General features: G+C 42.4%; 1 protein-coding gene across 4 annotated transcripts in view; it reads right to left on the minus strand.

The window, feature by feature from the left end:
- AKAP6 (A kinase (PRKA) anchor protein 6) overlaps positions 1 to 13,685 on the minus strand; it is a 499,693-nt gene that overhangs the window by 276,877 nt on the left and 209,131 nt on the right. For all 4 annotated transcript variants that reach the window (XM_010846980.1, XM_010846983.1, XM_010846981.1 and 1 more), the window contains exon 4: positions 6,345 to 8,111. In XM_010846980.1, the coding sequence (XP_010845282.1) occupies positions 6,345 to 8,111 (1,767 nt within the window). The remainder of the gene's footprint in view (positions 1 to 6,344; positions 8,112 to 13,685) is intronic.

The raw sequence follows: 13,685 nt of genomic DNA on the forward strand, positions 1-13,685 counted from the left end.
GGTGGGCTGCCATCTATGGGGTAGCACAGAGTCAGACACGACTGAAGCGACTTAGCAGCAGCAGCAGCAGCAGCAGTCGTGTCTGACTTTTTGAGACCCCATGGACTGGAGGTCCTCTGTCCATGGATTTTTCCCAGCAATAATACTGGAGTGGGTTGCCATTTCCTTCTCCAGGGGATCTTCCCAGTCCAGGGATCAAACCCAGATCTCCGGCATTGCAGGTGGATTCTTTACCATCTGAGCCCCCAGGGAAGCCCTGCTGTTATCACACCACACTGCAATTTTCCAGCTCCCTAAGAATCACAACTGCTCAACTAGCATAAGTAATCATCCACATTGGACTAGTGGCTACTTACCAGCTATGGCTATGAGAAAGAAGTCATACTATTCATTTGCTAATCTAGTAGTGGTCTGTGGGTTTTATAAATAGATTTGATCTGCCTATGTGATTACTGCCTAAGTTCCTTGGCATTTGAATACATCTCTAGGAGGAAAGCAAGTCAGTTCTGGCATCTCAGCTGAAATCCCAGCTCCCATACTTAGCAGCAGGGTGACCCTGGGCAAGTCATTAGCATTGGAGCCTTAGATGTGTCATCTGTAAAAACAGGACCAATAAAAGCTCTTCCCTGGGGATGTTATATAAATTAAATGAAGGAATCCACTCAGAACGTGGCATATAGTGGATGCTCAGTAGACATTATTTGCCTAGCTTCTTCCTCACTTTCAAGCAAAGGTCAGCAAATGTTTTCCATCAAGGATCATACAGTAAACATTCTAGGCTTCGCAAGCCATTGGTCTCTGTCACAACCACTCAATTTTGTCACTGCAGGACAAAAGTAGCCATAAATGATGAGCACAGCTATGTTCCAATAAAATATTATTTTAGAAATTAGGCCTTGGGCCACTTTTGGCCCATAAGCTATAGCTGCCATTCCTTAACACTTAAACCACGTATGTCCAGACATCAGACTAAGCTAATTTTTCATCATTCTGTTGGATTTTGCTTGCCCAGGGACAGAGGAGCCTGGTGGGCTGCCGTCTATGGGGCTGCACTGAGTCAGACATGACTGAAGCGACTTAGCAGCAGCAGCAGCAGCAGACGTGTCCTTGTCCCCTTTCTCTTCGTTGCTTTTATTTCTTGAATGTATCAGAGCAAATAAGTGTAGTTCAATGCACTGACTCATTTCTCCACTTTTAATTTTAGGCCTTGAGAAGCCCCATAGGAGGTAAGCACTCAGACCTGGGATGCTCGTTTACCTTATCCACACAAGAGGTTCTCGGGAAATCAGCCATGTTTGAGGAAGATTCCCTCAACCTGCACAGAGAGTGGAAGAGGGACCATCACTTAAGAACTCACCGAACTAACTGAGTAGCTTTCATTAATGGAGAAGGATGGGTTGCAACTTATTTCCCAGGTTTTAAAATACTGCATAACCAATATATTTGCATTCATTTGTGTATGTATAAAGCACTTCTTAAAGGACATTAGAACTGAAAACAACAATGATCACTGGCGAGGTGGGAACTCAAATTGAGGGACAAGAATGGGAGAGAGAGTTAATGGAATATTTTTTAAAGTTTATAATGGTTTTGTTTATTTTTATTGATGTATAGTTGACTTGCAATGTGTGTTAGCTTCTGGTATACAGCAAAGTGACTCAGTCACACATATATAAACACATTCCTTTTCATATTATTTTCTATTATGGTTTATTACAGGATATTGAATATAGTTCCCTATGCTATACAGTAGGACCTTGTTGTTTATCTATTTTATATATAGTGGTGTATATCTGCTAATCCCAAACTCCTACCCTTTTCTCCTTTGGTAACCATAAGTTGTTTTTTTTTTTTTCTATGTCTGTGAGGCTGTTTCTTAAGCATAAGTTTTTAAACCATGTGAAAACATACAATCTAGTCAAAGAAATTAATTTTTCTGATGAATTAAAAATTCAAACTAAGAACAAATCTTTCACATTCACAAAACCAGCCCAGTAAGAGAAAGACATACATGTGAGAGGTGAAGAATGACAAGAACATAAAGCATCTAAGACTCTCACGTGTCTCATGACTCCCAGGTGTCCCCAGGGACTCTATGGCAGCCCATAGTTTTAGACCAGGCCACAGTTCCTCCCATGGAGTCCCACATGCCATGCTGAGATGCTTTCCAGCACCTCCATCTCTCTTGCTGCTGACTCGTTTATTCCTGCCTTCAAATAAGCTTTAACTTTTTAAATAGAAACTTTTACCTGACCTCACTTTCCACTACCATACTTTCTCTCATATGGCTTTCACAACTCGGTCCTGGGAGCCATTAGGAATGATTCTCTCTCACTTCTTAACCATCTATAACCCAGCTTCTACCTCTGCTCTTTCATGAAGTCCCCTTTTCTCTAAGGTCCTCACTGACTCTTTACAACAAATCTAGAGGTTGGTTTTTCTCCTTCATCCTTACTGTTCTTGTACTCCATTTTGCAAAGAACAAAGCTGATGTTCATCTTACTAAACATCTCTTCTCCCTTCATTTACTTAGTACCACAGAATTCGGTTCCTTCCTCAACCCCACTCTGGGCCGCTTTCATATTCCTGCCTCATAACTGGGCTAAAACTTGAGACATCCTTTTCTCTTCTCCATCTACCCTCATTCTCTCAGGGAATTCTTCTCTTCCCAAGACTTTATTTAGTGGGAAGAGAAAGCAGACAGGGCTTGAAGCATGGCTCTATGACATACTAGCTGTGCAGGTTAAGGGAAGTAATTTAATCTCTGTGAACTCATTTCCTCCACTCTAAAGCAGGGATCCACCCACTCTTTCATTCAACAGTCTTCACTGAGCACCTACTATGTAGCAGACAATGTTCTGGGTACATGAGATTCACTAGCAAACTAAACACATGAGTATTTCTACCCTCACAGAGCTCCCAGTCTAGCAGAGGGAGACAAAAAATTAACAATAATATACATGCTAAATAAGAGAATTATATAAAATGTCAAAATAAAGTAAGAGCTGAAGACAAGAATAGAGGTCAGGATACACCTTTTAAAAGGTGATCAGGGTAAGCTACCCTGTCTGCGTGTTTAGTTGTGTTCAACTCTTTGTGACCCTATGGACTGTAGGCCACCAGGCTGCGCCGCCCACGGGGATTCTCCAGGCAAGAATACTGGAGTGGGTTGCCATGCCCTCCTCCAGGGGATCTTCCTGATCCAGAAATCAAACCTGCATCTGTTATGTCTCCTGCATTGACAGGTGGGTTCTTTACCACTAGCACCACCTGGGAAATCCAAGCTTCCCTAAGAAGTTAATATTTGAGCAATCACTCAGAAGAGAAGGAGGAATTAAAAAACTGACAGAGAAGGTACAGCCAGAGGGAGCTGACAAAGGTCTGAAAGGCAGAAGTGTGCCTAGCTTATTCTAGGGACAGCAAAGGGGCCAAAGTGGGAACGGAGTGAAGTGAGCATAGGAAAGAGCAATTGGAAATGAGTCAGAGAGGAGTTGCGGGGGGTGGAGGCGGAGGGGTGGGAGCGGTGATCCATGTAGGGCCCCTGAATGCCATAGGAGCTGTTGTGGGGTTTTGAGTGGGGTGACATAATCTGATTTATTTTTTAAGGATCACTCTGGCTGCTCTGTTGGGAACAGACTTTAGGGGAAGCAGGGTGGAAGCAGAGAAACCAGCAAGGAGGCTACTGCAATAATCCAGGCAGGAGGTGATGGCAGCTAGGACCAGAGTGGGTGCACTGGAGAAGTGGTCAATTTAAGATTAAAAAAAAAAAAAAAAAAAACACCTTGTAGGGTTGTTATGAGAATCTTATGAAGGCGTGACTGCAGGTACAATGCCCAGTACGTGCCTGATACCAGGAAGATGTTACCTTCCTAAGTGGCTTAGTGGTTAAAAAAAAACAAACTTTGCCTGCCAACACAGGTGACTCAGGAGATGAGAAAAGGGTTCAGTCCCTGGTGGGGAAGAGCCCTTGGAGTAGGAAATGGCAACCTATTCCAGTATCCCTGCCTTGAGAATCCCATGCACAGAGGAGCCTGGCAAGCTAGTGTCCTTGTGGTTGCAGAGTTGGATACAACTGAGCACGCACGCCTGCACACTTACTATATTTTTGTGGTCAAATATGGGTCACCATATGGAAGAGATCAAAGCTAGAATGTGATACCCAAGGTCAACTGACCTGGGGATTGACAGTCACCCTCACCTGAAGTATTGAAAGGAGGTTGGGCTGAGGAGGGGGCTTAATCTCCTTTTAGCTTTTTACCTCATAGCCCAACTCCAGGACAGTATTTCCCATGGCCTACACTCCCTCTTAAAAGTTTCATCATCTACTCAACATCAGTGCATATGTTTTTAAAAACTACCTGCCTCACCTCCATCTCAAGCTGTTTCTTCTATTACAACTACCCCAGTACCTAGAGGCTGAAAACTTAGCTTCATCTTTGTAGAATTATGGAATAAAAGATGCTTCCTTTGGAAGTTGGTATAATGCCATCATCTGTTTAAAACATCTCTACCTACAAAAAAGAAACGAGGCCCAGAATGGAGCATGACTAGCTGTGAGCCACTCTTTGTCTTTAATGACTGGGCAAGGTCTGGAACTGGTTTTCTGGATCCCGGTCACGTCGTCAACAGCCCTCCCCCCATTCACCCGTCACCCATTTCCACAGCCCCTTACACTGGCTGCCAGAGGCATTTCCGTATCCGTCACCGCCATGGCTGCCATGTCCATCTTTCCTGCCACTGCCCATGAGGCCTTCTAGAAAGGCTATTGGAGGCCACGGCCTATTCTGCTTCAAGTGTGCTGGCTCTGGGTTCAACTCCTGGCTATGCACTCACTAGCTGTGAGGCCCTGAGCCAGTTTCCTAATCACACTCTTCATCTGAAAAGTTCTTACCTCCCAGGACTTAGTAGAACAAGGCATGTAAGGCCCTTAGCACAGAACCAGCGCAAATAACAGCCCAAGAAGGAGCATGAGTTACCGTGAGCTGTGTGACTATTCTCAGTCCCTTTCAGAGAAGTTACCACAGATGTCTGGTGAACAAATTCTACTTGCCTTGGTCTGGCCATCAGGGCCTGGCAGCAACCAGGTCTATTAAAGGTATGGAAATGTAGTGCTCCCCGCTCACTGACCTTCTGATTGAGAAATTCTCTGTGCCCCAGTACCATGCTCATTCCCAATCCCCACCTCCATGTTTTGGTTTTTGCTCCTGCCTGAAATGCTCAGCTTAGTTCTCTCTGTCTAAATCCTGGCACACCCTTCAAAGCCTCAGTAAAATCTTATTATTTCACAAGGACTTCCCAGGCAAATCTTAGCTCTGCTGCTATTATTTCTTCTCTTCAATACTGCAGTATTTACATGCGGTACACACTGGTCACTTTCTTGTGGAAAGGCATGGGAGCGTTTAGGTAATAATATGCGTTCTAGAGCAAACTGCCTGGTCTCTCTCAGCCTCGGTCTCCTCATACATAAAATAGGGTTAATATTAGGGTTGTTGTGAAGATTGGACACACAAATACTTAGTAAAAAACAATTATTAATATATGTAACTAGTATTATATATTGCTGTTAACTTTTCCCTCTTTGTTCTATATATTTCCGTCTTCTTCCTCCCCGTCATTCCATCCATATGTACTATACTTTTATCTAGTATCCTATATCACAGCTTACATTAATGAGCTGAGTTCTGAAAATTTTGATTTCTCTTCTTAAAGATTTCATTACATCTAATAGTTTTCTCTAAAAGTACAGATTTACCCAAAATTTCACCTCCCCATCTCAGAGCCCATAGATGGTACAGAATACAGGGAGCATGGTTATTAGCCAGAGGAGGAAGACTGAAGAAAAGAAAAAATCCTGAAAAACTAGAACCGTCTGGTCTTTTTCTACAAAAGTTAATATTCGAGACATGGAAGCTATTCTGGGGTTAAAACCAACAAATCAGAGAAGAACTGAGGGTAACTGGAACTTTGCATTCACATATTCCTGAAGTACTGGTACGTGTGCTTGGCTACTGTTGTACTTTGTTTTGTATTTCACTCAAGCGGGTCCACCACTCCCCAGGAGCAATGTTAGGTCTGAGCAACACCAACCAAGAGTTCCACACCAGCAGGCACACAGACATGCAGAGTTCCTGGCTGAGGCCACTGTCACCAGGCAGTGACCATTGTATGTTCTTTTCTTTTCTTTCTTTGGGGAATCACCTATGTTTATCAACAATAGTGAGACATTTTATAACAGGGAGGGGAGGATTTCACCTTTTCCCAGCAATACTTCCAAAAATCAGGTAAGAAATCATCTAGAAAAAAAAAAAAAAAAAATACATCTAGATTAAGAAGACCATCCTCACCTCTATTTTTTCCCATATGGCTTCATAGTTGTCCTGGTGCTGAATATCTTGCATCAGTTTCTGAATTAAAGCAGACTTTGCAGCAGAATGGCTCTCATTTTTCTCAGAGGATGAGACTCTCTCTGACTTCTCGTCCGTGTATTTTTTCATGCCAGAGAGAGGCATGCCCAGTTCCTCGTCAGAAAGAAGGTCACTCAAGGGACCAGATTCCACACTCTCCCCGAGCGAAGAGGCTATGTCACTGGAAGAGCTTGGAGACACCCTGCCTAGCCTCGTATGCTTCTTCTTGACATGGTATGTTGGATACATCTCAGAATCTGAGTTCATTTCAGACAGTTCCCAGTCATCAATATTCTGAATGGTTTCTCCTCTGGGTTTCTGAGGCAGCAGCTTTGTTAGGTTTTCCAACTTCAGAGCTAATACTTCTGTCTGCTTGAGGTGAGAGGGCAGTGCCAGGTACTCATCAGAGCCATACCAGGCCTCCACAACCTGACCGTTCCTGGTGATGTGACTTGGGGAGGAGGAGTAGCTGCTTTTGCCTTTGTGCTCTGAAAGAAGGGGTCCTAGAGATGTGACGCTGTCAGAGCTAGCAGAGGACTCGCTGCTTTGAGTAAAAGGTGGTGAACTGGATGTTTCTGACTGCACTGGCAATTTGGCGCTCCCATTGCTCTGGTGACACGGCTCCAGTGAGGAGGTGGAGGCAGACTCTGCCTCTGGCCTCTGTCTGGCCTTGGAAGGACTAGAAGGAATTGCATTCGGCACTGTCGCGCTCCTAGTGTTTTCGGCTTGCTTGTCTGAACTGGGTTCCTGTTTAGGGGTCTGGCATGGAGGCATCTCTTCTCCGGTCTTGTGGGGCTTTTTCAGTCGAAGCTTCTCTTTATGGCAGTCGTTGAGCCTCCCCAGGCTGGAGGAGATCTCCTTAATGTGACTTCTAACTGTATTTTCAAGATTCCCATCCCCCATCTTGTGCAAACACTCATATGACTGGCTGGCGGCAGAGGGGCTGTTGGGGTAAGAAGACTGTAACACCAGGCACAGCTTAGACCTGTCAGGAGGATCCACCAGGGATGGGGTGCTTCTGCTCATCTCAGGCTTCAGATCGACCATCTGCTTCTTTCCACTAGGGCCTGTCAGATTATTCTTAACTGTCTCGTCTTTAAGGAAAAATCCTCTTTTTGGCAACGTGGGCTGTGTGGGAGAGTCCTCATTATAGTTAAAGCAGTCTCTGATGGATCGCTTGGGGGTTGTGTTTTCACAAGCAAGAGGCTGTTGATTCTTCGCCCCATGTTGGGAAGAGGAATCAGGTTCTTGCTTCACAGCTTCTGAAGCGGGTTGAACAGCATTTGTCGGAGCTTCCACTGAAGATGATGGCCCCTGCATTAAGCCTGGTTGCTCCTCCACTGTGCACGCATTATTTTCCTCACTTCTGCCTGTGTCATCTGCTGAAAGAGATACTTGAGACGCCTCCTCGCTCACAGCTTCACTGAAGTTGGAAGGGACGGAGTCAGGAGCCACCGAAAGTAACCCAACACTTCGGATAAGCTCGGGGAACTCCTTTTCCATCTCACTGTAGCTCCACGAGTCGAAGGGTTTGGTTTTGACCTGGCTAGAGGTCATATCACCCAGGCCACCGAGCAAATCCTCACTTGGGCTGTAGTCAGATAATTCGAAAGCAGTAATACCGCAATCCAGAGACAAGTAATTTTGAGAGCATTTGATTGTTAACTGTCCAGAGTCATCTACTTCTGTTAGAGCATCAAGCCGGCCCTGAAACAGACAACGGAAATGGTTTCAGCAAATGTAACATTACACTCATCTGCTGGGCACATGAGATTCTCAGCAGAAGCCACGATACAGGCCCAAAATGCATCAATATCAATTGCTTCTGGTTTGAGGTACAGAAAGGCGCATTCATTAATTACCATATTGCTTTACATAGTATCCTGTTCTTAAATATTTAAGGATTTTTCTTCAATCTGGAGAACAGAGCCTTGGTCAAGGCCAATCCAAAAATAACCATTCTTGCCCTGATTTTCTATTTTACAATAGTGTACTGTTCACTTAGTAAGCATTTGTGAAGTGATGCCTTAAGTAGTAATATTTCTGAAAACAAATTAATATGAGTGTAAAATCTCCATGTATATCTCTTTAGCTTATCACTCCATCACCTGCTACAGTGGTAAGCTCATAGTAAATGCTCAGTAAATATTTTAAAGTAGAATAATTAATTATAGTAAGTCTGCTGTGTTAAAGATATGTTCACAAATCACAGGAAGATGAAATACTGAATTTTCATACATAACAAAAACAGTTTAAGACCAGCTTCTACCGTCCCCATCTGTGTGAAGGTAAACACGAGAATCCTGGGAAAAATTAATGTGCTTCAAAAGTGTATCTTTGTAGCCCCCATCCCTTCCTCTGTGTGTATTCTCCCATACTCTCCCACCCTGACGCCCACTTCATCTGTGTATGTTAGATACCAAGTGCCCACCTTCCTTCAAAGTAGGCTGACTTAAAATTCCCTTATGCTAAAAAATAGTACTATAAGTGTTTTTAATTTAATCATTGGTTGTGTGACTAAGGCTTTTATCTCATTACTAATGCAGTTTCTAACATCACACAACAAATGGGGAGAGTTTTAATTGACGATTTGCTTGGGACAGAAGGGCCCCTGGCATCCAACATGCCTACAGGGCTGAAGGAATAGCTGGTCTAATCTAGCCCTTTAGGAGACGAAGAAAGAAAACTGCAGAGTGAAATCTCTGTGCTCCTGAGGGAGGAATGGGGTGAGCACGACTCTGTTATTTCAGTTGGGTTATCCCAAGATCTGATCTCTCCAGGCCCTTATATCAGGTTTTTTGGCTCATTTGTTTGTTTGGATAGGGGAGGTTCTCTCTCTTCAGACCTTGCCTTTATCTCCTATTCCCTTCAGTCTTATTCCACAACATCCAGGTAAGTAATAATAATGAAAAGCCTCATTTTATTTTTAAGCCTAAATCTCCTCATCTTATAAATGGGGATGGTTCTTTATTACTATTACTTTTCCACTTAATCCTCAAAATGATTTTCTCCTGGGGTCTGTACTGTTGTCCCTGTTTTATGTAAGTGGCTGCTGCTGCTAAGCCACTTCAGTGGTGTCCGACTCTGTGCGACCCCATAGACGGCAACCCACTACGCTCCCCTGTCCCTGGGATTCTCCAGGCAAGAACACTGGAGTGGGTTGCCATTTCCTTCTCCAGTGCATGAAAGTGAAAAGTGAAAGTGAAGTCGCTCAGTCGTGTCTGACTCTTAGCGACCCCATGGACTGCAGCCCACCAGGCTTCTCCGTCCATGGGATTTTCCAGGCAAGAGTACTGGAGTTGGGTGCCATTGCCTTCAGTGGAGCCTGAGCCAAAAGAAGGTGCATAACTAGCACAGGGCCTGGTGACTAAAGCTGAGCTAAGCCTTAAATGAAGGCTGTCTGACCCAGAGTCCACACTCTGACCTTTGTGCCAACATTTTCTGATTCACTGGGTGCTATTTTCAACTGGATATGTCCCCTCCTCCAGTATGCCTTCCACATTGCCACCAGAGTAATCTTTACAAATTGCAAGTCTGACGCTATTACTTCTTTGCTTAAAGTCTTTTGTTAGCTTCCTGCTGCTAGATTAAAACTCAAACCCTTCAAAGACAGATATGAAGAGGCTTCTCTCAAGCCACCTGTCTGTCCAAGGCTGTACTCAGCCACAGCATCATCATTTCATTTTTTGAATATATTGTGTTTCTTCTGCCTCAGAACCTTTGCACATGCTATTTCCTCTGCCAATAAAGCTTCCCACCTATAACACCCCTAACTAGTTAACTCTTACTCACCCCTCAGACCTCAGATCAAGTTTTATTTCTTCAAGATTCTAAAGTCCCACGTAAATCAGAATCTTTTATAATCTCTCAAAAAACTATGTTGTTTTTCCTGAAACATTTATCTCAATCTTTAAATACATACTATTGTGATTCTTTGATTAATCTGTTTATCCAAGTGGTTTGTAAGTACCACAAAGGTATAAATCACATAGAAAATGGCTTGCTCACCAGGATAACCACAACACTTAGCATAGTGAGTTGCAGAGAGTAAGCGTTCAAAGATACATCTGTTGAATGAATGAAGACATTTGGGAATGTATGTCTATGCCTTCATGAAGTTTATTCCTCTGATTATGTAGTTTTAGTTGACTCCAGTGATTAAATGCCCAAACTTCAGAGTTAAATGGACACAACTGAAGCAACTTAGTGTGCATGCATGTATTGGAGAAGGCGATGGCACCCCACTCCAGTACTTTTGCCTAGAAAATCCCATGGACAGAGGAGCCTGGTAGGCTGCAGTCCATGGGGTCGCTAGAGTCGGACACGACTGAGCGACTTCACTTTCACTTTTCACTTTCATGCATTGGAGAAGGAAATGGCAAGCCACTCCAGTGTTCTTGCCTGGAGAATTCCAGGGACACAGGAGCCTGGTGGGCTGCCATCTATGGGGTCACACAGAGTCGGACATGACTGAAGTGACTTAGCAGCAGCAGCAGCAGCAGAGTTAAATTCTAGCTTATGCATTAATTATTCATATGACCATGAACCAGTAGCTTGATGTCACTAAGCTTCATTTCCCTCATCTGTGAAAATGAAATAATAAGCCATGTCATAGGGCTGCTGCAAGCCTTAAAGACTCTGTAAGACACAAGTCTGACACATGGATAGGTACTCAATGAATCCTTACCCTTATTACTTATTTTATATACATCACACTTTGTTGTGATATAAATTGTCCTGTGATTAAGTGCTAGTGGAAGAACACGCAAAGTGCAATGGTGTGAGTGCTTGCAAGGGCCAATGTGTTCCCACTGTGAGGGTGAGCATCATTCAGGTAAAGTGCTTACCACACTGTCTGGCATATGGTAAGTTCTTAATCAATGTTTGCTATTGTGTTAATACTATTAAGTTATCACTACCTGTGCGACTACCTCTCTTAACCTCAGTCTTCTTATTTGTAAGATGGATTACAATATCATCTGTAAAATAAGGATAACAGCACTCACTCTCCCTACTTTCCAGAACTGTTTGAGGATCTAACAAAATTGTGATGGTGATTCCTAACATTTAATAACATGTTATTCATCTTTGACTACCTAGTGCCTTATAAAGAGTAAGAAATCAGGCTCCTCTATCCATGGAATTCTCCAGGTAAGAACACTGGAGTGGGTTACCATTCCCTTCTCTGGTGGAATCTTTCCAACCCAGGAATCGAACTCGGGTCTCCTGCATTGCAGGCAGATTCTTTACCATCTGAGCCACCAGGGAAGTCAATAAATATTTAGGGGAGGTAGAAAGAAAGGAAGGGAGGGAAGAAATTATTATTATCACAGAAGAGATCAGTTATTATTATTACAGAAGAGATCAGTTATTATTATCACAGAAGAGATCAGTTAAGAGAGGGTTTTGCTTGTTTTATTTAATTATTCCTAAGTTTATGTCCTTAAACAATCATTTAACCTCTCTTAAATTCAGTTTTGAGAACTGAATGGAAAAATGAAACTATTTTTTTAATGGAAGCATAACTGAAGTATATTTTTTAACTGAAGCAACTGATTTACAATATTGCATTATTTTCAGGTATACAGCAAAGTGATTCAGTTACATATATGTTTTTTCAGATTCTTTTCCATTATAGGTTATTCTGATACTGAATATTGTTCCCTGTGTTATATAGTAAATCCCCTGTTATTTATCTATTCTATATATATAGTTGTGTATACCTATTAATCCCGTACTTTTCATTTATCCCTTTTCCCTTCCTTTTCCCTTTGGTAACCATAAACTTGTTTCTATATCTGTGAATCTGTTTCTGTTTTATAAATAAATTCATTTATGTTATTTTTTATATTCCACTTAAAAGTGATATAATTTAGTATTTGTCTTTCTCTTTCTGACTTATTCATTTAGTATTGCACTCTATAAGTCCATCCATGTGGCTGCAAATGGAACTATGCAAATGGAACATAGTAACAAATGTTACTATGGATGAGTAACATTAAAATGGAACTACTTTTAATATCCATTACCTTTCTTACTAAAAGAAACAATAAACATAAATTATCACAATTTCTGAAGTATAGAAAATTTCAGGATAACACATTTTGGTACAATTTTGAGCTTTGCCCTAAAGTATTTTTCATTTGTTTGTTCAGCAGGCTTTGTTTCAGTAACACATTTGCCAATTTGTTTATAAGATATGATCTACTCCATATTTAAATAAAGGAATAAAACTCATTTTGTTTTTGTAAGGACAGAAAGAAAGAGAACTTGCCACTTTCTCAATTTTCAAACCTATTCTATAATGGGCTCTGAAACTCAACTGATTTCTAGAAAAGAAACATGAATTCACCTTCACTGGAATACATCTACTATTTTAGATTATCAGCATGTTTAATGCCATTTCCTTATTCATTCTACAAATCTTTCACAGCTGAATTTATTCTAATAAAGCTGAGAATTTTATCCTAATTCTCTTCCTATTTTCCACAGTTTCAGTGTGTTGGCAAACACAAAACTGACAAAAAATAGGATCAAAAATCCATAGCTTCAAAAAGGACAGTAACACAGACAGTGCTTCAGTTCACAGAGAAATGTTCACAAAGCAGATGGCTTTGAACCCACTGTTCGTTTACCCCTTCATTCAATGTATTCTTGCATGTCTACACCAAAGCTAAAAACTGACTCCAAACATGAAAATGCACTAAACTGCTTCCAACTGAATCTGTAAATAGTTGTTGAGCTCATAGTGTGGGGACCATCAGTCAGTTCAGTTCAGTTCAGTCGCTCAGTCGTGTCCAACTCTTTGTGACCCCATGAATCGCAGCACGCCAGGCCTCCCTGTCTGTCATCAACTCCTGGAGTTCACCCAGACTCACGTCTATTGAGTCAGTGATGCCATCCAGCCATCTCATCCTCTGTCGTCCTCTTCTCCTCCTGCCCCCAATCCCTCCCAGCATCAGAGTCTTTTCCAATGACTCAACTCTTCGCATGAGGTGGCCAAAGTACCGGAGTTTCAGCTTTAGTGTCATTCCTTCCAAAGAAATCCCAGGGCTGATTTCCTTCAGAATGGACTGGTTGGATCTCCTTGCAGTCCAAGGGACTCTCAAGAGTCTTCTCCAACACCACAGTTCAAAAGCATCAATTCTTCGGCACTCAGCTTTCTTCACAGTCCAACTCTCACATACATACATGGCCACAAGAAAAACCATAGCCTTGACTAGACGAACCTTTGTTGGCAAAGTAACGTCTCTGCTTTTGAATATGCCATCTAGGTTGGTC

The sequence above is a fragment of the Bison bison genome, unplaced genomic scaffold, assembly GCF_000754665.1.
Source record: "Bison bison bison isolate TAMUID 2011002044 unplaced genomic scaffold, Bison_UMD1.0 scf7180017864242, whole genome shotgun sequence".
Classification (NCBI taxonomy): domain Eukaryota; kingdom Metazoa; phylum Chordata; class Mammalia; order Artiodactyla; family Bovidae; genus Bison; species Bison bison.